This window comes from Pyxicephalus adspersus, chromosome 2, assembly GCF_032062135.1.
Source record: "Pyxicephalus adspersus chromosome 2, UCB_Pads_2.0, whole genome shotgun sequence".
Lineage (NCBI taxonomy): Eukaryota > Metazoa > Chordata > Amphibia > Anura > Pyxicephalidae > Pyxicephalus > Pyxicephalus adspersus.
In genome coordinates this window covers 25,125,460-25,148,322 of record NC_092859.1, presented here as the reverse complement: position 1 = coordinate 25,148,322, position 22,863 = coordinate 25,125,460, and the positions used below count along the sequence as shown (strand labels likewise).

General features: G+C 37.7%; 2 protein-coding genes across 2 annotated transcripts in view; one reads left to right on the top strand and one right to left on the bottom strand.

The window, feature by feature from the left end:
- Positions 1-951, bottom strand: part of SLC6A12 (solute carrier family 6 member 12) — a 28,617-nt gene extending 27,666 nt beyond the window's left edge. Inside the window, exon 1 of the mRNA XM_072400080.1 lies at positions 656-951. The gene's annotated coding sequence lies outside the window, so the exon portion shown is untranslated. The remainder of the gene's footprint in view (positions 1-655) is intronic.
- A 16,541-nt stretch (positions 952-17,492) lies between these two features.
- The window catches only part of LOC140322371 (sodium- and chloride-dependent betaine transporter-like), a 16,046-nt gene continuing 10,675 nt past the window's right edge, over positions 17,493-22,863 (top strand). The window contains exons 1-5 of the mRNA XM_072398944.1: positions 17,493-17,553; positions 17,706-17,897; positions 18,847-18,981; positions 21,077-21,217; positions 22,061-22,142. Coding sequence (XP_072255045.1) covers positions 17,493-17,553; positions 17,706-17,897; positions 18,847-18,981; positions 21,077-21,217; positions 22,061-22,142 — 611 coding nt within the window. The remainder of the gene's footprint in view (positions 17,554-17,705; positions 17,898-18,846; positions 18,982-21,076; positions 21,218-22,060; positions 22,143-22,863) is intronic.

The window sequence follows — 22,863 nt, the reverse complement described above, 5'->3', positions numbered from 1 at the left end:
TTTTCCAAACTCCTTTAATCAGATCATTTTAACCAGAATCATCAATATGAAGAATCTTTTGTGGTTCCGGATATACCTTGGCTCATCAGTGGACATTCTTAGCTAGACATCTCCTGGCCAATGTTAGGTGCAAAATCAACTGGCTTTACTGTAATTCCTTGAGAATGTTCTTCCTCCTACCCAAGGAATATAAACATTTACGTTCAAGGGATTATTGCATGCATGTTTATTAAAAGACCTTTGCCAAAAAGGCGGATTATCAGGACAGTTCCATGCTTAAAAAATGCATCAGAACCTGTACACCGGTGAACTTTGGCACGCTGCATATTTTTCAATTGCTCCACATGTAGGGGGCTAACTGTCAAGGGTGCTTTCCCTTTCGATAAATGATGGGGTATGTAAGAATGAATGAAGTATATAGTTGAAGAACCAAAAAAAATCATACAGCAGCAATATGTAAACATATAATTTCAATGCATGCAAAATGAACGGTCGCACACACCTATAGAATGTAAATGAAAAATTCTGAGGTGTGACCGCTTTCCTTAAGGCAAATTCTAAAACAAATTCTCACACACACACAGCTCATGTCTTTTCAAAGTTAAACTTTCAAAACTCATCAGAAAACTGCTGGCAAACTTTAACCATCACTAACCTCAGAGGAAGAGTCCAGGCAGTGACACAGTTCCAGGAGTCACAGAATAGGATGCACACAGGGATCTGTCACATTGACCCAGGATCCAGCACTGATTCTATTTCCACAGCCTTTGGGATCCCTGGACTGACTATTAAATGGAGCAGAGGGGGGCGGGAAGGAGGGAGGAGAAGGGAGACATGGAACTTCTAATAAAGAGGTTATAGAGAGGTGATTACAACACACTATAGATAGGATCGAGCTTGTGATATGAATACAGGGAATGCTCACTGCATGGGTGAATGACCATTGGACACAATGCACAACTCTTTACACCCTGACATTCCTATCTAAATATAACTGTAGCATTCACAAATATCATTCAGGAAATAAAATGAAAAAATCTTTATGAAAAATATGTTCTTAAAACATTTGCTCCAAAAATCTGTAGTGAGAGGAATAGATACATGGCCATCGCTGCGCATGGTAATAATACTGATCATGGCTTTTTGAAGAATTGTATCCTCAGTGAAAAAAGTTTTTTTTATTCTATCTGTGTTGCACTGGGGAGATTTCTCTTTACTTTTTATTCTAGAAACAAAAAAGGAAGTGAAAAGAAATCTCTCCAAAGTTAGGAGAAATCTCCTCAGATTCAGCCACTGGAAGAGAGGTCCCAGTTTGATTCCTCCCTTATTTCAGTTCTGGATCTAAAAAAAGTACAGTGTTTTTAACCCCTCATCACCCCATCTAAAACGTAAGGGGTTTTGATTTAGGTACACTTTAACAAGCACTATATTGTTGACCCTAATAAAGGAATACAAGTCAGGAATGATGACTTTGCTGCTTGCGTTCCTATTCCAGGGCAGTAACTGGGTAACATGACCAATTTTTAGGGCCATGTGTTTTCCCTATGAGTTCAGGTTCAAAGTGAACTATGCAGTATACACAACACAAACTGGAATAATGCAGTGGCGGAATGCCCAGTGGTCAGATGCAAAGGAGGAGGTCAGCAAAGCAGGAAAAAATAAAATTTAAAAGCAAGAAAATTTTAACTAAAAGTTATCTAGATCAGACAAACGCCTGACAATGCCACCCAAAGTACAATTTATTTGTATAATAGACTTTAGATTTACTGATTGCTATGTAATTCAAGGGCCCTGCAGCCAGGTACTGTCACTGGGAGGAACCCAAAATCCCTACTTTACAGGACTAATTACTTAGCGTCCCCAGGAAAGCTAATGTGCACTTAATGAGCAGAATTCTTTTCCAGCACAGAGACACCTACTGGTGGGGCCAGGGGTTGCTCTAATAGGCAGTGGTAGGCATGTGTGAAGGTCTAGAGGTCAGGGGATAGACAGAAGAGGTGGCAGGGGTCAGGTCAGACAGCAAGCTGGATGAGGGGTCAGAAATAGGCCACAGGCCTCCTACAATGACAGGAAGTACAATTGTGATTGGAATTAGGTGACATATGGGAAAATTAGAACTGACATGTGATGCTTGTGTGGCAGAAACAGACATGATCAATAAACACATTAACAGAGAGGACATCCAAGAACATGTATATACATACTACATATTTTCATACCCATGTATGCTATATTTTCATACCTATGTCAAAGTTTAAAGCACATTTTTTAAACTTTTTCTGGTTTTCGTTATAATCAGAAAGGGATAAATAATACATTTTAAAGAAATGCCCTTCCCCTTTCTATTCCAGGGACACATCCTTATTTGAATAGGTTGACATGAAGATGTTCAAAAATTACATTTTATAATTATCATAAAAGTATAAAAAAAACCAAAGTAGAGGAAAAACTCCTAAAACAGCCTCATTACAATAAACTAAAGTAAAATGAAAGAATGAGAACAATTTCAGCATATCATCTCAAAGAAACCAATGCACATTAATCCCTCTAAAAGGGTGATAAAGCAAGAATTATCATTGCCTGAGTTCAGCTTCAATTAGAGTTGTAATCTCTTCAGTATCCTGTAGGTGGCGTTGTAACCATTACATGGCTTTATTCACTAACCATGGGCATTCTGTAGAAATCAACAGCAACAGTGACATCTGTGGGTCAAAATAAGGTATTGCATTACATACACAAACTTTTTAAATATTTTTTTCTCAAATAATATCTGTCTTTTATGTGTAAGTTTTACAGGTACACTTTATATGACTAGTTGAGAAGCTGCATTGGCAGAATTCAAAATTGTGTCACTCAGTTTCGGTCTCTTTGATACCTTTTCCTGTGTGAGTGACCCTGGTCAGAGTCCACAGAAGGCTCAGTTTTGGCAGCTGATTGGCATTGGCCACAGTCCAACAAATTCAGAGGTTGTGCTGAAATCCTGCATGTGTGGACCTGGCACTGATCCTATACACCTGCTACACTGTGAAAATGTATTTATATTGCATATCTTTAAATCAGTAAATTCTTTGATTTGCCAGCCTCCTTTCTTTTGCCATCAAATTTGTATTAAAATATTTTTTCCAAATTTGCTGGCTAGATTTGCTTACACATTTGCTTAATTAATTTTTCAATTATCTGGATATCAGTGTCATTCTTAAAATTTGAACTGCAGCCAGTGGTATTTTTCTGGGTACTGAACAGTACAATGCCAGGAATGTATGAACGCCCATATGCATGCGTGAGATTTACATCATCCCAACCAGGCCAATCAAGATGACTTAACATTAAAACCAGGTGGAGAAGAACAAAGAAAATGGCGAACCCTGCAAGAGAATGGGGACAGGTAACTTTATATAAATATTTGCAATTAAGCAGGTAAAGTTATTTTATTTCAGAGGGGACAGTGCCTGTCTCATCTGCAATAAAGGTCAAAGTTTTTTTAATTTTTAGGCATAGTTCTACTTAAGCATAAAACATACAGCAAGTGAATTTACATTACTTCTTCTCTCTTATTATCGTAATTCCTCTTTAGTCATGAACTACTGTTATTTCTCAAATCACACACCCCTTACTTTTTCTTTTTTTAATTCTAATTTTTATTTGCAATAAAAATGCCAAGAATTAACAGTACATACAATGAAATATGGTAAACAGTTACAGATATATGCAAAGGATAAAGTGTGGTAGCAAATCTAACATAACAACCAAGGTGCACTTATATATGTGTACAGGTAATACCCAGGACTATAGGTTTGTTCTTAAATTGAATTTGTATGCAAGTGGGAACAGGTACATTTTTTTAATAAATGCAATTAGGACAGATGTTCGTCTCAGCAACTTGTTAGGCAGCGTGGTGTCAGTTATTGTATAAAATCCTCACTATAAGGTAATCACAAACAGCACAAAAAAAAAAAAAAAAAACTTTTTTATTTAATTTGAATTTGAATATTGAATATTATATGTAATTTGAATATTTAGCCTAGACATTCATTAACTTCTAGAGCAAGCTGTGCTTGATTTGCATAAGAAACAACTGCAGAAAATGTCTTGGTCTTTAAGAGTTACAGGATGTTATAGATCAGCTCAGCTCCTAAGATCACCCACAACCTCAGCTGTGTTTCATGCCACACCCCCCATCAAGCCTCCCTCCTGCACATGAGCGAGCAGGGAAGCCCCGTTCGTATCTAGGAGTCATTCGTATGTTGGATGTCCTTAACTCGGGGACTACCTGTATATTCATATATTGTAGAAGTAAAAAGAGTGGAACAAGAGGTACAAGATATTTTCAAATGTTCCGGGGAACAGAGGAGCAAGGAGTTAAGAGAGAGAGAGGGGAGAAGAAGAGCGAAAAGAAAATGGGGGGGGGGGGGGGGGGCTGAGAGATGGTTGATCAAACGGGACAGGGTGGGCCTGTTTTAATAAAGCATAAAGCTAAAGAACCTGAGTGATTCAGAATATCTGGATTAGATTTCTTAAATATCATTTGCTATTAGTTGGCAAGTGTTTTAAATCCTGGACCAGATCCATTTCAGGTTTGGTAGATCAGCCAGGTTTACCCATGACTGTTTATCTTCTCCAGTCTTGGAGAGCTTTAATAAAACAGGCCCAATGTCTTGTGGGAGAGCAAAAGGCATGCAGAAGACATTATCAGGGTATAACAATGTCAGATAGACCCTAGAATAACAAAACAAATGACCCCTTAGCCTTTGCTTAAACAAACATCGGCCACATACAACCCCCATCCTAATTTCTCTGTTTACTTTTTCCCTTTGCTGCTGAGGACATTTTACCAAATCCCAATTTTCACTATCTATCTCTGTTAATCCCTTAAAGCAGCTTTCACCACTCTTCTATCACCTTATTACACCTATAACCCCGGTAACCTTATGAACATACACTCACTTCCCAGTCTTTCTGCTCCCGTTTCCAGAATGCCTTCACAGTGAGTGTAAATTAGCTAATTTCCATGATCTGTTTATTTTCAACACATTCACTTTTCTAGGGATCATTAAAACATTGATAACCCCATCAGACACTGTCTCTCCTGCTGCTCCTCATATGGTGGCTTTTATTTTAGCTGCCCTCTTAGATCATATACCAAACATGGAGACATTGTGGGTAATCATCCACCACTATTCAATCCCACTCTCTCATCATTTGAGGTTCATGGTGCCCATTTTGACTCATCACACCACTTCCACCAATTGCAGTCATCTTTTGTCCCCCTGGACAAAACTCCTCTTTTCCTCATTTTTTTTTCAGACTGACATACCTATTACTTCAGTATGCCCATAGACACTAAAAGAACCACAGCCACCAAACATGTGTCGAGAACCCATTCCTTTCATCTCTCCCAGTGGTCTTTTACCGCCACCCACAAGGATGACCACACTCTTGTTCTTACTTGGCTCTGCTCAATCTCAAGTTTTAACCAAACTCCATATCATCTTTCAGATCACAACTAACTTTTACTCTTTGTTCTTCTCTCTCTGTCCCCTTCTTTGCACAGTACAGTAGAGACTACCACAACCTTCATCCCCTCTTTAATGCTCTGCAATCCCTGAGCACCCTATCCTCCAACAGTGAGAAAGTATTCTCTCACTACTATAACACAGTCACCAAAATTACCAACTCAGGTACTGACCCCCTCCATTTATCCCTGTCCATCTCCATTTATTGGCAATCCTTGCTGACTGAACCCAATAAACACCTACATTAAATATCTTCATTATCTCCTACTGTAACACTAACTGTACCACATGTATGTACTCTGTCGGTTTGTGTACAGCAGGGGTCGACAAACTTTTTGGACTACTAGGCCATTTTAGGAGGTCAAGAAGGCAAACTAGGCCAGAAGAAACAATTTTTAGATTTGTCCTCTTGAAAGTGCTGTTGGCGTCCTTACACAGTAAACACAGGGCTTTGTTGCCGCGTTGGACAAAGAATAATTTGTTAGTCCATTTGGGGTTAAAGACACGACGTTCAAGGTCAACCTTCAGGAGACTGGTAGCTCCGCGCTTCTGCTCTTTAGGCGTAGTAATTGGGGTTACTGTGCCGGAACCCGATGATATTGATGATATCTCAGGAACTCGAGATAATGCGACAATTCAATAAGACCAGAACCAATAATAAATAACGGGGGGGGGGGGGAGGCGTTAGGCCGGACTGGATTACTGGCTAGGCCGGAGTTTGCCTACCTCTGGTGTACAACAAGGTTCTGTCCATGGATTTCTCTTCCTAATCTATACTCATGATCTAGGAAAGTTATTATACTCATCTGATATTCAGTATCACTTCTGTGTTGATGATTTTTACCTATATTTCTCTGCTCCTGACCCTTCTTGAAATAGTATCTCATCCCCCAACTATTTATCTGTTGTTGCTTATTTATGTCATTACATTAACACAACTTTATAATTATCAGTACAGAACTTGTTTTCCATCATCTCATTCCACTCCCCTGATGGTAGTCACCATAAAAGTAGATTACCCACATGAATGCCAGCTTCTGATAGCCGTTGTTTGGGGGTGATATTTGATTCACTGCTCTCATTTTAGTTCAACCTTATCTCATCTCATTATCTCATTAACTACTAAAATATTTGTGCATGTCTGTATCATGTCTTGTCTTGACTACTGCAATAACCTCCGCTATGACCTACTAACAGACTGGCACCTCTCCAATCCCCCTACTAAACTCTGCCGCTTGCCTAATACAATTTTCCTCTCCTTAAAGCTGCCAATTACCCAGAGAATCAAGTTGAAACTTCTGGCTTTTACTTACAAATCTCTCCATTACCTGTTCCATCTATACATATTCTCTAACCCCCTTATTGTGTCTTATCCTTGCTGCATTACAATGTATCAGATATATCATAACTTTTGCATTGCTGTTCTGGGCATGAACGATGTATGTATTCATATAATTATGAATTATAGGTAATAAATGTACCCACATCAACAGGTACTTGAGATTATATAAACCCATCATTCTCAGCAAAACTTTTTTTTTTCACCCCAGAAAATGCTCCTCAAGCCTCGTCCAAGCCTTTAGTGAGCCTATAATGATAGTGGGGCTCTATCTGCTATCACAATCTATAAATAAATTATTGTCAAGGCTATGTTATGTAGCTTGCAAGAGAAAAGTCACCAAGTCAGTGGCGCTTACAACTAAGGCGTGACTATTTAAAGTGAACCTGTAAAAAATAATGACGTGACCCAAAAGATCAACAGTGTCATTTTTCCAAAAAGCTCAGTTTTTTATCATTACAAAGCTGTCTTTGAGCTCCTGTCAGTGTCTTTGTTTGAGATAATGTCATCTGTCAGCTGCAGGTAGAAGAAAGCATTTCCTCATTCTCTACTTCCCCAGTGATCAGACTGCAACATTGCAACTTTGTAGCAAGTTAGATGAGAGACTTTAACAAGGCTCATCTTTGTCCGATATTTGTAAGAAGAGCCAAGAACTGCACCAGGGACCAACATTTAAATAATTATGTCGTCTGTGCGCTGGTGCCATAGACCAGAGGGTAATAGCGCTATCTTTTTGGAGAAAAAAGTAGATTAACATCCATTTCAGACCACTGCGTTCTGCGACGTGCTCAAGCGTGCTTGGGAACCATTCTGTAAAAGCAGCTGTATGCGGCTGTGGTGGAACATGGCACGGTTCCAGAAAGTGACAAGTTGCTTAAGGGCATTCCTCTGTAGGAAGAACTGCACCAAAGCCACAAATATGCACTAATGCAGTTATCTACGTTGTGATTTTCTGTTCCTGTGTGCACAGCAGTAGTTTGATATGTGCCCGGGAGTGGCCAAACCACAGAGCAAGTACAAAGGGCCATTGAAATGCCAACACTACCCCCATACAACAGAGCATGTTACTCTGACAGTCAATGTGACATTTCGGATGAAGGTGCCTGGGTCAAAAATCTTTACATACATGCGAACAGATATACACTGTGCCTATGCAACTATATGTTCACAAACTTTACAAAGAAACCATAAACACGCATTAAAAGAATGTTCACATTTAATTTGCCAAATGTTCCCTTTCTATAAAATGATGCAGATTTACTCTACAGAGGCCTGTATGCATTATAGCAATAAAGAGTAGCAACAGACAAGGCTGGAACATAATAAAACTATCCTCTGTGAGTCCAGGGCATGGGAAATATCCACCTACTCCTCCCCACCATCTTCTGCTTTTAATTCAGTGTACAGAGTCTTGTTTATGCCTCCCCTGCCTGTCCTCAGCTCATGGGTGGTCCTAGAACTTGCCCCTGCTTCCGAAGCACCATCTGCAACACAGACACACATTATGGTCATTAAAAGAATGCCCCAGGGAAATAAGCAATCAGTAAGCTGCAAATGTCGTCCAGGAGACACTGCAACTCTGCTAAAGTTAAAAAACCTGCTAAGCTTATGACAAACCTGGATTTTATAGATTTCCGCCCGGAAACAGCAAAGCTTCTGGCAGTGAATGGTACTTTGTGTTCTGGTGTGACTGGGCTGACCATACTTCTCATATACACAGTGGGAAAAGTTTCATTCTTTAAAAATGAAAACATTGTAACATTTTATTTATACTGGCTTCACTATGAGAATATGTTCTACTGAATCATTCAACAACACTACTCTTGTTTTTGGATGTACCTGTGAAAATGATAAGCATAAGGTGTAACCCTGGGCAAATGAAACTTGGCATACAGTAAATCAATCAGTAGAATTAAAACAGCAGTTTTGGTTTTTGGGTTTGCTTTGTAACATATTTATATTACCAGCTCATTCTGGCAGTAGAGAACGTTTTCTACTTCCTTTAAAAGGTGACAACACTATTTTGTGCACAGCAATGCAATTGTGCAGTAGCATGGTCTTCCTGCTGACAGAGTAGACCTATGTGTTGCAGTATTGAATAGTAAAACACACACTTGGTGTCCTCTTCTATTAACTAAAATATAAATAATTTAGGAAGACTTAAAGCGGAACTTAGACTTTTTTCACTCAATGTACTCACCGCACCTAGCGAATCACACGCTGTCTTGATTTCCATCTTCTTTTCACTGCTCCCTGTTATGTCCCATGCTGCCATCATTTTTCTTCCAGCTTTCTGGTGAAACTGATCTTGCACCGCACTTGGGTGAGATCAGGAGACGTGTCTTCCGAAAAGACCTCCAAACCAACCCCACCAAGTGCCAATCTCCCTCTGCACATGCATGAGATTGTGCACCGGTTTATTTATAATCCAGGAATATCCCTGATGACTCAGAAAGGGAACAGAGAAATGGGTTCTGATCTGACGCGTTTCGCCATATAGGCTTTTTCAGAAGAGGGAGAGACATATATCGAAAACTGCACAACAAAGCATATTTCAAACCAAATTGATACATAATAATGTCCCAATAGTGTAAACGCAAATAAATCATGTATATGTTGCAGAAGATGGTTCCAAAAATGTTTAAAGGCTCAGTGAAAAACGTAACCTCAGAGCTAGGAAATGATATTCGGAAGTATACCTATGTGTTAATGTCAGGGAATAATTGAAAGGTTAAATAAAGACTATAATAAATATTAAGAAGAAATAGCATTTTAACATTTTCCTCATATACTTATTATGATGGAATTGGAGAAAGGCAATACGTGTGGGTACCATAAAAAACAGTAAGGTTAAGTCATTTATATAAATAATGCTTATAAGAAAGTCACGTATTAGTTTAAAAAGTACCATGGAATTATATTCATTTATATAATGTGGTGAGGTATTAAGATAAAGTACCAAGGATGTAGTTATTCATTGGTTGGCAAATAGTTAAGCAATGATAGCAGAAGAGTTTAAGGTAAGAAAGTAGATTTTGAATAATATTAGAAGCATGTAAACCGCTTGTATGTTCACCATCTTTTGACCTTATATAAGTAGCATCATATACCTCAATTATTAGTGTTTGCACTATTGTGATATATATCAATATGGATTACATTAGGTTTTGATTAATGCTGCATCCTCCTCTGAAGAAGCCAATATGAAGAAACGCATAAGAAATCAAGAATAATTTTTCTGTTTGTCTAATGAATGCCAGTTCCATCATAACAAGTATCCGAGGAAAAGGATAAAACACCATTTTTCTTTCTTTTTTTTATTATAGTCCTTAACCAAGCTTTCAATGATTCCCTGACTTTAGAGCATCTCACGTTTTTACATAGATTTACTTTGGATTATCTTTTCCCAGTTGCAAGGTCACGTATTTCACTGAGCCATCAAATATCTTTGTAAGTTCGCCTTCTCCTAACTTTATATAAGTAGCAACATATACACCAATTATTTGTGCTTACACTATAGTGGCATTAATATATATGAATATGGATTACATTACGCTTTGTTATACAGTTTTTGGGATATGTTGTGCCCTCCTCTGAAGAAACCAATACGGCGAAACGCATCAGAAATCCAGATCCAATTTTATGTTCCTCTAATTGATGATATATTTCCTAGCAAGTGAAGAAAACATTTGTAAGGGTGATAATGGAACTTTCTGAATTTTCCGATTCTTAATAAATCTGTTTCTTGTTGCCACAAACCATCTTTGTTGGATTTTGGACCCATTCCTAATATTATTATTAATTAATTGTGAATGGGTCCAAAATCCAACAAACCCATATATATATTTAATGTTTATTTCCCTTAGGATTCGGCAAAACACCATTGTTTATCAAACTAAGGGGGATGTCCACTTTGGACACCATGATAAATCAAATCTGTGACATTGCAATTATTTATAATTATAAAAATAAACCTGCAGAACAAACTACCTATCCTTAAACATTGCAAACACTTCAGGAGTCTGTTTCTTAGAAGTCATAGTTGTATATTTGAGCCACATTACCCTTCACTCTCTAGTTTTCCTTATTTTATTGTTTTGCTAATGAAAACACACTGTTCAATTTCCTTGTTACATGGTAACTTGTAGTTAATGGACGGTTTCTCAGCGACACATTCCTGTTGCAATAAATACACCAATATTAATTGCTAATTTGTCTTCTTGTGGTGTCAGCACTTATTTCAGTGGCTGAAGCCTGGAAATATAATAGACACTGCTACAAGTCACAACAAAATCTATTGCTGTTAATTAATGAGCATAAATAATGTTGGTGCACAAGGTGCCAGGGTTGGACTGCTTCTTGCTCATAGCAGAACTCCGGCCAAAAATAGCAAGAATAAACATAGTTTATAATAACTATATATATATACCGGTATATATATATTTATATATATTTATTTATTTATTATATTTATCTTCAATACAGAGATTTCTTCTTCAGTGGTTGCTGCTGGAAGATTTGTGCCACTGTTGCAGCCACATGCAAATCTGGTTATCTGCCATGTGTAATGTGCACCCAGGAGGGAGCAAACAAGGGTGTGAATGGACCCTTGGACTGCTTTTTGGCTTTGCTTAGATGTAATGTCAGCATATCCAGCAGTCATTCAAGTGACACCCTACAGGAATCCTAGATAACCTTTTGCTCATCTGGTAGGTATTGGTCAGTTGGTGGGCACCCCTATCCTAATTGTGCAGAGTTGTCACAGTTTAGTATTTCCTTTCAGTTCTTTCCTGGTAGGTAGCCTGAGGCTGCTGCAGGGGGTTTACTGTGCCATTCCGCTCTTCCCAACAGTCCAAAAAATAAACACCCATGTTCACCTATGTCTATCTAAACTGCTGTGACTACAGGAAGAACATAAGTGAGAGCATTCCTCAGGGGTGGGAATGGGCGGGAACCATTAATGCATTTAATAAAAGGCCTTGGAATTTTTCACCCGACAAACACATTTTAGAATTTTTCCCAAACCCGATAATAAACCAGTGCACTCAGACAGGTAAAATCTTCCTGATATTAATAAAATATTAAAATATACAATAACAAAAAATATTGCTGATGACTCCCAGGCATTACAAAGGTTGTTAAGCTGGCAAGACCAGCATGTGAAGCATTGCGTGGGCGATGTCTAATAATGACACAACCACACCCTGTGTCTTACATCTATCAGACCAGAATCTTTCATTCTATGAGAAAATACATTTCCAGGTGTGCTCACTATTGTCACCTATTCTTTGTTCTGTATTATAATACATAAGAACACAGTGTGGGGAGGGGGGTGAGTAGTCTGGCAGTGCCATCTACTTGTGATCAGTGGTGGAATGTTAGGGACATGAACTGGTGATGGATTGGATAAAGCTATTTTCATGACAATAACATCCCCACACTAATTACTACAGCATGCTACAACAGACCTTTCCTACTGGACCTCCAGCACACAGATAAAAGACACTTGTGTACATAAACACACATAAATTTGGCTAAATTACTAAACTGTGTTAAAGCTACACTACACACGAGATTAATACAGACTCAGGGGTATGGTGATTTTAATTTATGCCCTGGCATTGACTGATTTAGTCCCTTTCAGTCTCACCCACACATACTGGAGCATGAGAGGCAGGTTGCACAAGCAAATGCTAGTGATATAGCAACTGCCAAAGGGGAGGATCTGTGATCAGGCTGAGCTCTTCATTAGCTGCAAGGTATTTTGCAGCCGCTTTCAAAATTGCAGCAGAATATGAATGGACACTTTTTTAGAGTAACACAACTTTGATTTCAGCACATTTCAACAGAATACTAATTCCTTAAATCGAATGTCATTAAAGTTTTTCATTACAAAAAGGAACATCTCCAGTATATAACTGTATGTTTGAAGCACTAACCCCTAAACCAGATGACTTTTGTAAATTTTCCTTTCTGTGCATATGTAATAATGGCCCTGGCAGTGATCAGACGGGCAGCAAACCCTTGACCTTGAGAGCTGGCATTCCAGTCAAGGGAGGCGTGATTTGGGTTAGAATTTTTATTATCCTGTTTGCACATAATCATTTTCTTATGATTATTTTATGCCCTGTAATGTTTTACTAAGATGTCATAAAATTACATTGTGAATGATTAAAAGAATTTAAAAGAAAAATACAACCCAGAAAGTGATATTTTTAAAAACCTCGGAATCGCAAACGCCTTTTGCTGCAAAGTCCAATGAAATGATTGCCTGGACATGTAACATTTTATTCATGTGGGTAATATGTTTACCCAGAGTGTGTCATTCATTTTGCCTGAAGCTCTCCTGAATAATTTCTTACAGTGTCCAGACAAAGGGCAATGTTGAATATTCAAAGCAAACCTGTACTTTATTTATGCAGGTATTTACCTGTAGCAGTTATTCCATTTCCTTCGCTCCTCTGCACCTCTTAAGTGTTGGGAGCCAAAGGAAATGCCTGATACTCCTAAGTGTGAAGGAACTGCCATGCTCTCATTAAAATATATTCTAATGTAAAGGTTAATATATACATACTAGGTAGAAAAAAAAAACACACTTTTCTGGCCTGTTATGTGAATTACAAGGTTTGTAATTTCATTGTCACTAACCCTTAGCAAAAAGAGGAGCCTTTTCTAATTGCTTATCCTTACTTTCAGGGTTAGTAATTCATAAAAGAATATTACTGGAGAAAGCCAGGAAAGTAGCATTTCCAGAGGAAGCCAGTTTAAAATCTTGCACTTGGCAAAATGCATCTCTGCAGGGTTTTTTTTTTTGTTTTTTTATTACCGGTACTTGTTCCTTTATAGAAAATGGTAATACACCGCCATCTACTGGAAAGTTATAATACTTCAACCACCAAGTAAACTAAAAATTCAGTATAACTACTAATATTATTATTATTATTATTATTATTATTATAAACAGGATTTTTATAGCGCCAACATATTCTGCAGCACTGTACATTAAATAGGGGTTGCAAATGACAGACAAATACAGACAGTGACTCAGGAGGAGGATAGGACACTGCCCCGAAGAGCTTACAATCTAGTAGACTATTATTATTACTATTATTATTATTATTATTATTATTATTATTATTATTATTATTAATACTATTACATAATCATGCTTCATTTACAAAACATAGGCAGTGCAGGAAAAATGCAATGATAACATGAACAATCCCCTCTTTTCACCCACATACCTGATAAGTCTATTAGCCAGCATTTTCATTAATGATGAAAACTACCTTACACTCCATGTTGTTCTGCATGAAGAAGAAAAAATAATCAATCAATAAAAATCCAAAAGCACATAAAAAATAACAGTAACAAAACATACCACTGTTATGCCAGCATAGATAAAATACCAGAGAAGCACAATGAGTAAAGAAAGTGAATGAGAAGCAGAATCATGTCTTGAATGACTGACCAATACCACAGAGACACAGGCAGAAACATACTGCAAATTGCCACCAGTACCATGTTCACAGAAACACAATCAGCACCATGCTGACACCATCAGAAACATGTTACTGTTATACTTAGTACAAGCTTTTAAGTACTGTCACCCAACATGATTGTTATGGCAAGCAGGAAGAGCATGTGTTGGTGATTTGTGATCACTGCTGAACTTCTCAACAATGTTGGGGGAAAATTATGTTAACACATTTTTGCCCAAAAAGATTACTATCAAGACACTTGACCACTTGGCTGCAGTAATCCAAAAAAACTGCTAGGCATTGCAACCGCTAGCATTTACCACCCTTCCACCACTCCTGGGTGCCCAGTGGTTGCCAGTGGGTCCCAGGAGCAGTAAATGTTGTAATTGTTTTACCACTAGTCTGCACATTATAATACACAAAGAGGAAATATATACTGACAGGTATTATGGCCCTGCTCTGTTCTCCTGAAATGATAGAAAATTGCATAATAATGTACATTGGAACTCCAGCCAAACCTTCTTTTATGTACTTGTAGATCTCTCCTGTGCTGAAACCTATTTGTTCCATTTACTTGCACACCATGACCTCCAAACATCTTGGGATCTGACTTTGTCCCTGTCTGATGAACTACAATCATCGCCCAGCCCTGTGTTGTGCTGGCCCTCCATTTTAAATATTTGATTTTCCAGCATGCTAATGAGTTTCCTGCAGAAATGCATTTATGCTGATAAAGTGTGTGAACGGAGAAACTGAAATTGTATGAATCTGCTGTCATTGTGATGTTTTCACACAGGCTTCCGCTGCATTCACACTCAGTGGAATCACAAAGCAATTCAATGAATCATGGTACTACAGGGTTGTACCTCCACGAGCACAGACACAATTCAAAGGAGCTGAACTTTGTGATTTAATGTGCTGTCAGCACTGAAAGAGGAGAACTGATATCAAAAAGGAAGTAAAAAATGTTTGGGAAGTGAGCTCAGCATGGTTGGGGGTATGGAACAAGCCCAGAATTCAGTGTTATCACCAGGTTGTTCTGATTTCAGTATATGTGGGAGATAAAGGGTTGCTTGTATATTATAATGTACAGCATGCCTACAGAGTATGAGCTGGATGTAGGTACCAGTACAGGAGATAAATGCCAGAAATATGTTCTTTCCTCTCTAAACGGGCTGATGACCAAGAGCTAAAGTCACAGGGACCGGTGGACTCTTCCTTGCTCTGGAGGATAGAACTTTTGTAGCCCTGTAAAGACATCATGGACTCCAAGAAAGGTGATTACACAATATACAGCCATGGTGATTAAAAAAAGGGTAATGAGAGGGAGATCTGATGATACTTTAAGATTCTGACCAGTTCAGGTTTAATAGTTCTTAGAGGTTGCTCTACAATGCAGGGTGTATACAATAAGATAATATATAATTAGGCAAATAACTATTAATAGTCCTAATCTAGTTGTTAAGGAAGGGTTCCTACTTGAATATATAGAAATATATTATTAGAAATAGACAGTAATACAAATAGCTATAAACACATAATGATGATGTATGCAGTATGAGTATATTATATATAATATTACAGGTATTTTTTTCCAGTGTTCACATTAGCTTAGTGGGAAACGTGACTAAGATAAAATTAGCTTGCAGTGTAACAGTGTAATTCCAGGCATTTTTTGCATCGAGCAGGGGTAAGTTAGATGCTTTGTGCATACATTATGGATAAAGAGTACTTTAATTATCCTGCATTCATGGCATATTTTATTTCTATCCAGGTTAAATGACGTCATTCATCCCTGAAGACTGAGGACAGTTTGTGGCAAAAAGAGGTACCAAAAGGGACAGCCTGAAATATGGGGTAAGTGTTGATTTTTTTGGCTGTTTTTGTACACTGGTTGGGGATGTATACATTTTTTTTTTTGCTCTGGTTTTGAGTAACACTGTCATGTTACTTGAGTAACAGTGTCTTGAAAGAAGATTGGGGGCCCATAAATTCAATTTCTCTCCTTACCAACACAACTCTTGTCAGCCATTGCTAGTCTATTCCATTCAGCTTTACCAGGTTCTGTTCTATATATAAGATATATAGAACTTTATGGGGCACTCTCTCTACCGTTGCACAGTAAGGTTGAACTCATCACCAATTACTACCTCTTCCATTTCTCCAGCTAGAGAGAGTAAGAGTACCCAATAAAATCCAGGTGACAGCATTTCACACTCCTCCAGGTAAAGGTAAAGGCTAGGAAATGCAGTGCTCCTTCCTTCCAAAGCAGGGGTTGATTAACCCAACTCCTGACCTTTTTTATATTAAGCCCCATCCTCCAAGGGAAACTCCTTTTTCTTCTCTAAACATGCCCATGTAGATGGTAATTTTTATGAATGGTTTTCAGTGCTAGGGGGACATTAACTAACAGATGCAGGTGTAACACAACATCCAAGAAACCAATGCGTATGGTTCCAATTATGTGATCAACAAGACAACCATAGTGATCACATAATGTCTGCAGCTGTCATTGAGCATTGCAGTGTATAAAAAATGATTAGATAGTCACATTTCCTATAGAATGATTGTTGGGTTTGGTCTGGTCCTACGGTCTGAATTTTCAGTTCTTATCAAACCTTAATGCCACTACCATGCATTATTGCAGACAAAAAAAACATAAACTTTCTCAGTCATTGGAGAAGGCTTTTTTTTTTGTAAGTGTTACTTTAGAACATGAAGGTATTTACGGATAAACAAATCCGTTCCCTTAAAGCAAATCTGTTACCAGGCTCTTGAATGGTACCTTAATATGTGATAGAATTGAATAATGACATATTATATAATACATATAATATGTATAAGGTTGTGTCAGCTTTGGAGCCATCATTCATTAGTTGTGCTCTATGGCTTCATTAATATTAAATATGTAGTCATCTGTAAACCCGAATGACCAAGTAGAAATGAAAATTTAAATGTTAAATATAAAATCCTCACTTAGAAAGATGTCAGCAGAACAAGTGTCTGTATTTGAAGTTTACCCCTGAATCTTGTTCTGGTAAAAATCCTAAAGCTTAACTCTGCATGCTCAGTAGCACGGATTCAGCATCTTGGGCTGTCTTGATTGGTCAGACCAGTATACCATCAGCATGGGGGTTTGTTCATTCCGGCACACCAAGAATGTACAATAAATTGTGCATACACAGCTCTGTGTGCATTCTACAAAAACTGCAAACAGCAGGTAAGTTTGTGTTATTGCAGAAGTGACATAGCATTTCTTTTGCTGAAATGTCAAGGACAGCAATGGTTGAACTAGAAGACCAACATTATGGAACTTAAAGCATTTTTATCTTCTTCAATAGAGTTATAATTGTTCACATTTCCTGTCCTTAGATTCATCAGACGGAGCTGTCTCCAGCATCAATGGTGACCAGGATCTGACAAGTACAGAGAATCAGCAGCCAGAGCTAAAATCTCGAGGACAATGGGGGAATAAAGCAGAGTTCATTTTGTCCATTGTGGGTGGAATAATCGGACTGGGGAATATCTGGAGATTTCCATATCTGTGCTACAAAAATGGTGGAGGTGAGAGGTCCATTATTTGCATGTTCAAAGTAAGTAAAGCAAACTAAAAAAATAATATTAAAATTTGTATATTTTGAAGATTGGCATTCCCCCTTACCTGGTTGATACAGATTAGAGGGGGCACAATGATGAGCTTATCACTGTGATTCTTCTCCTTCTCTCACCAATCACAGTCTGGGGGTGGGTCCATGACAGCCTGAGCTAAGAGGAAGTGGGTTGAATAATTTGGCCATAATTTTACCCTGAAGACTGAGGACATCTAGTGGCTGGGAAGAAATACTGTGAAGCATAGTACTGCAGCAAAAGCTGTTAAAATGATTGATCTTTTAATTGGCTTTTGTTTTTGACAAAGCTTTGCTTTAAATCTGTAAATGGCTGTAATACATATCACAGCCAGGTGAATGACACCATTTATAGTTGATGCATACAGTTGGCTTTTTACTTGTAGCGTGCTGGCTGGACAGTCAAAAAGAAAAAAAATTGATAGGGTCATTCTTTGATAACCCTGCCTCCCCTTCCTATCAATATGTTCATTTTCAAAATATATATGTATGTAGAACATCTTATTGATTTACAGCCTTGCCTCTTCCTTTTCCAGCCTGAGCTATGCCTTACAAGAGATTGTAAGAATGTAACGTTCTAATAGATAGATAGATAGATAGATAGAATATAGATAGATAGATAGATAGATAGATAGATAGATAGATAGATAGATAGATAGATATTAAGATGAGCCTTACTGCACCGCTTATCCCAGAGGAGCTCTATGTGATCCAGTAAAGTTTGAACAGTTTGCAAACTTTTGAATATTATTGAAAACTGTAATTATTTCACCAACCTTCTATATTATATTTCATTTGTATGAACAGCACTGTAAACTAAAAAATTCAAACTTATATTTTTTCCTGACAGTACAACTTACAATGTGTAATTTATGTATTCTCTATAGGGGCATTCCTCATCCCATATATCATTTTCATGCTCACCTGTGGAGTCCCCATCTTCTTCCTTGAGATTGCACTGGGGCAATATACCACACAGGGGCCACTCACCGCCTGGATAAAAATATGCCCTCTCTTCTCTGGTAAGCAAAGCACAAACAAAACCTGAATTTTATTAAAATAAATTCCTACTTGGCCTTAATTGACATCTGGAACAACTATACTACTTACCCCTCAGGATCCCTCAGATTTTATTATTTTGGTATACCCTTTGTTCAACTAAATCCTGATGAAGGAGCCTTTAAACCTATACAATTTGATGGATTTCTATGATATAAAAATCCAATTTGAAGTAAATCTAAAACTTTACATCTTCTGCTTTTGATGCTTGCACACCCAGCAAATAAAACCTGACAAAGGTTTTTACCCGTTTTGTTTTTAACAACAAATTGAAAATACCAAATATACTGAAACAAATCAAAAGTCTGAAAAAAATGATCATTCAAATGGTTTAAAAAGTTTTTAGGAGTCAAGCTTTATTATGTAAAGTTATTGTTCACAGTCTGGAAACTTCCTTATTAGATTTTTTAATACTTGGAAGAGATAGCAAACAGACTTGTAAAACTGGATGTGAGCATTATTATATTTTAATTTGGTGTGCAAGAAATTCTTCTGGTCTGTTGTATAGCTGTCAAAGTTTCATAACAATATATATAACCTACATGCACAAGGCAGGGATGTCTGTGGCACCTTTGCCTTTTCCTCTGACTGTCACACGGCTGAAATTACACTGTGCCAACCAGGTGGGCATGCTGAGGATGCCCTGTCCCAACCTGATGCCCCCCACCCAGTAAGGCTAGCAAGACCCCAGACTGTATTACTCTCCACTTCTTTATTGATTGCTTCAATGGAAAAGCCCAGGATCCTTCTCAGATCATAGATGTGACTCTTACCTTAAACATTGACCCTGTGCACATTATTCTCTTACTGGTGAAGTTTATAAATCCCTGAAGAAATCAGGCATATGACCATGGCGGATAAAGAATGTGTTAACATTCTGAAAGACACTCTCCCCTCCCATCTGATCCAAGAAAACAATTTGCGCTTTTAGTTTATTGAGTGGGTAGTAGTCCCCACACTAGAGTTATTTCTAGAATCCAGGCACAAGATTGTCCTAAAAGACCTAGATATCTCTCATAGATTCACCATTAACAGCTCACATCACACTCTTCCAAAGCCTTTAATCCCAGCCGCTACTCCTAGCCACACTTGTTAAAATACTAAATTACATAAAGTGGTGATTATGGGAGCAGAAAGACAGAACAGGGGTTCTTCCCTATAATGGAGCCTGTATAATAAACTCTGTGTGCACCCTGGACTGAACACACCTGGGAGCCAGATATTCATTTAGCTATGAATTTCTGAAATCATATCTTCCGCATTATTCCATTCTGCTATTAGGGCTTCATAGCATTCCATGGCTCAGTTTAATGACATTTGCATTGACTTGACCATAGGGCTACAATATATCACTAAATTGAACTTTTGCATTCACTTTCCCTGAATAATTTTATAAATAATAATTTAGACATTAGTTTTTACATTTTTTTAGATGACATTTGTGGTTAGTATGCTTCTCAGTTATTAACGATCAAGGAATAGGTTTGTTTGTTAATACGAAATACAAAAAAAAAGGAGAAAGTGTTTTTTTGGCTCTATATATTAAAAATTTACACAGATTATATAATACAATTGGTGTATTTAAATTATACAATTATTATGTAAGTATACTTGTGGGACCCTTCCTCCAGCTGTATTACATTCAACAGTGAGGAGGGGTCTTTTTATTTCAAAACTAAACAGCAGTATCTATTTGTTTTTTGTCCTTTAACTGCCAACGCGTTTTGCCCTACCGGGCTTTCTCAGGGGATTGGAAAACTTTATATTTGTTAGTGCTTGATCACAGGTAACATAGTGAAGTAACTTCTGCTTACAATGAACGGAAATGGCTGGTTGAACAAGCTGACCATTTGTGCTTGTTAATAGTTGCTGCTTGAATTCCTATAGTTTGGTATGGTACTCATAATCTACTTACACCTTTCAGATTTTTATTGATGGTTGTGACAGGCAATTTCAGCATTAGTCTTAATTTACCTCCTATCATGTACTGACAGTGCAATCTGCAACATTATCTGTGATATTATAATGACAAAATAGAATTTTTCGCTTCTCCTGCAGGTATCGGATATGGGACAATGGTTATGTCTTTCTTAGCCAATATTTACTACATCGTGATCTTAGCATGGGCATTCTTCTATTTATTTAACTCCTTCACAGCCATATTACCATGGGCTTCCTGCAATAACACCTGGAACACAGGTAAAGGGCAAAATCAGAACAATCTAAAAAGTCAGACTTACTGTCACTGAAACCGTATAAGTAAATAAGTTGGGTCTGCCATTGTTGACTTTTTTGAACACCTAGTAAAGTGTAATATAAGGTTTTAGTACACATTTGCATGTAAACAATATGGTATGTGGGGTCAGGTAGTCTAACTGTTTTTATTGAAAAAAAAGGGCAACTAGGCTTCCAAGGCTGCCCACACAACAATGCTCATTAATGTCCCAGAGATCATATGAAGAACTTTTACCTATCCTATTCTTCATTCCCCTTGATTACCAGAATGCTCCACTTCCATTTACCTCTCCATGTTATGAACAGGCCTTCAGTGCTCTCACAAATCAAGAATATTGGTCCTTTATTGTAGGAAAAGGTGTCAGTGCCTGCAACCGAGTACATGGCACCTAGAGCCCAGTCACATAAGGGAGTCTGCTGCAGAGAGAATAAGGAAAGTCAAAGGAGTCTATTTATAAATCTTTTCACCCAAAATTCACAAATTTGTAAACTTATTAATTAGAAAATATGGTAATCAGCTTATGTATCATTTTTTATTGTAATCCAGTTTATAAAATACAAAATGCAGGCATACTGGGCAACATGTGGGTGAAAATAGACCCAAATGAGCAATTTCCCATTGAGTCTACTGCAAGGATGTTTTTCCTAGAGTCAATCCTTCAAGATAATAAAAATTGTACTTTGGAAGAAAAAATGTTCTAAACTTTGAGCTGTCTGAACTGGTAATTTAGTGTTGTTACTTGAATTTATATTGCATAGTTCCTGTGATTTTAGGATAACCCCTCCATCTCACATTTATTTCTGCAGAAAATTGTGTGGAGTTTGTTAACCAGGCAAAAAACTGGACCCAGGGCAGCAATCAGACCAGCCCAGAGGTGGAATTTTGGGAGTAAGTGATAAGAAATGTCATAGTTGCAGCACTAATTACATCTTACATACCTAAACTTTAAATCAGGTATACCATTAGTGTTACTGTGGGGGTGCAGACTGCACTGGGTGACATTATGATGAGATGCCACCACTTCAAATGGCGTCACAAAGTTTGCAGAGTGGTAGCTCAGTGGTGCTGGAGTGCACCAACAATGAATTATTCCAGAACACTCATACGTCAGAAACCCTAGTTCTAATTTCGACACGTTGCTGTGAAACCCATTGAGTACTTCAATAATCTTTTCAGACTTTTAAAACCAGCAGTATACTGTGGAATATTGCATTAACAATACTTCAGTAATGTGTGTGTGTGCTATACTGGAGTCTTGATTGATATCTATACTGTTGAGGCACAGGTTATTGTTCATTTTAAACACATATTCTGGCACCAGTGTGGTTTATTCTGAAATAAAATGTGTTGGTGATTTTATAATATATATTTGTTATCTTGGCCATTTTAAATGTTTTTCTTTAATATTGTCAAAAGCGCTCTCTGTCAGGTAAATATTCCCTGATCAATAATCAATGGAGAGGAGGAAGACCGAGGAAGATGGTTAAAGAGTAATTCTGCTGAAACCAATGCTTGGAGATATTATTGCAGCCATGGACATGGGCTATTATAATGTCCATTAACATGATTGCTTGGGGTTAATATTGCCTCTTATTTTTGCTTTCACTGA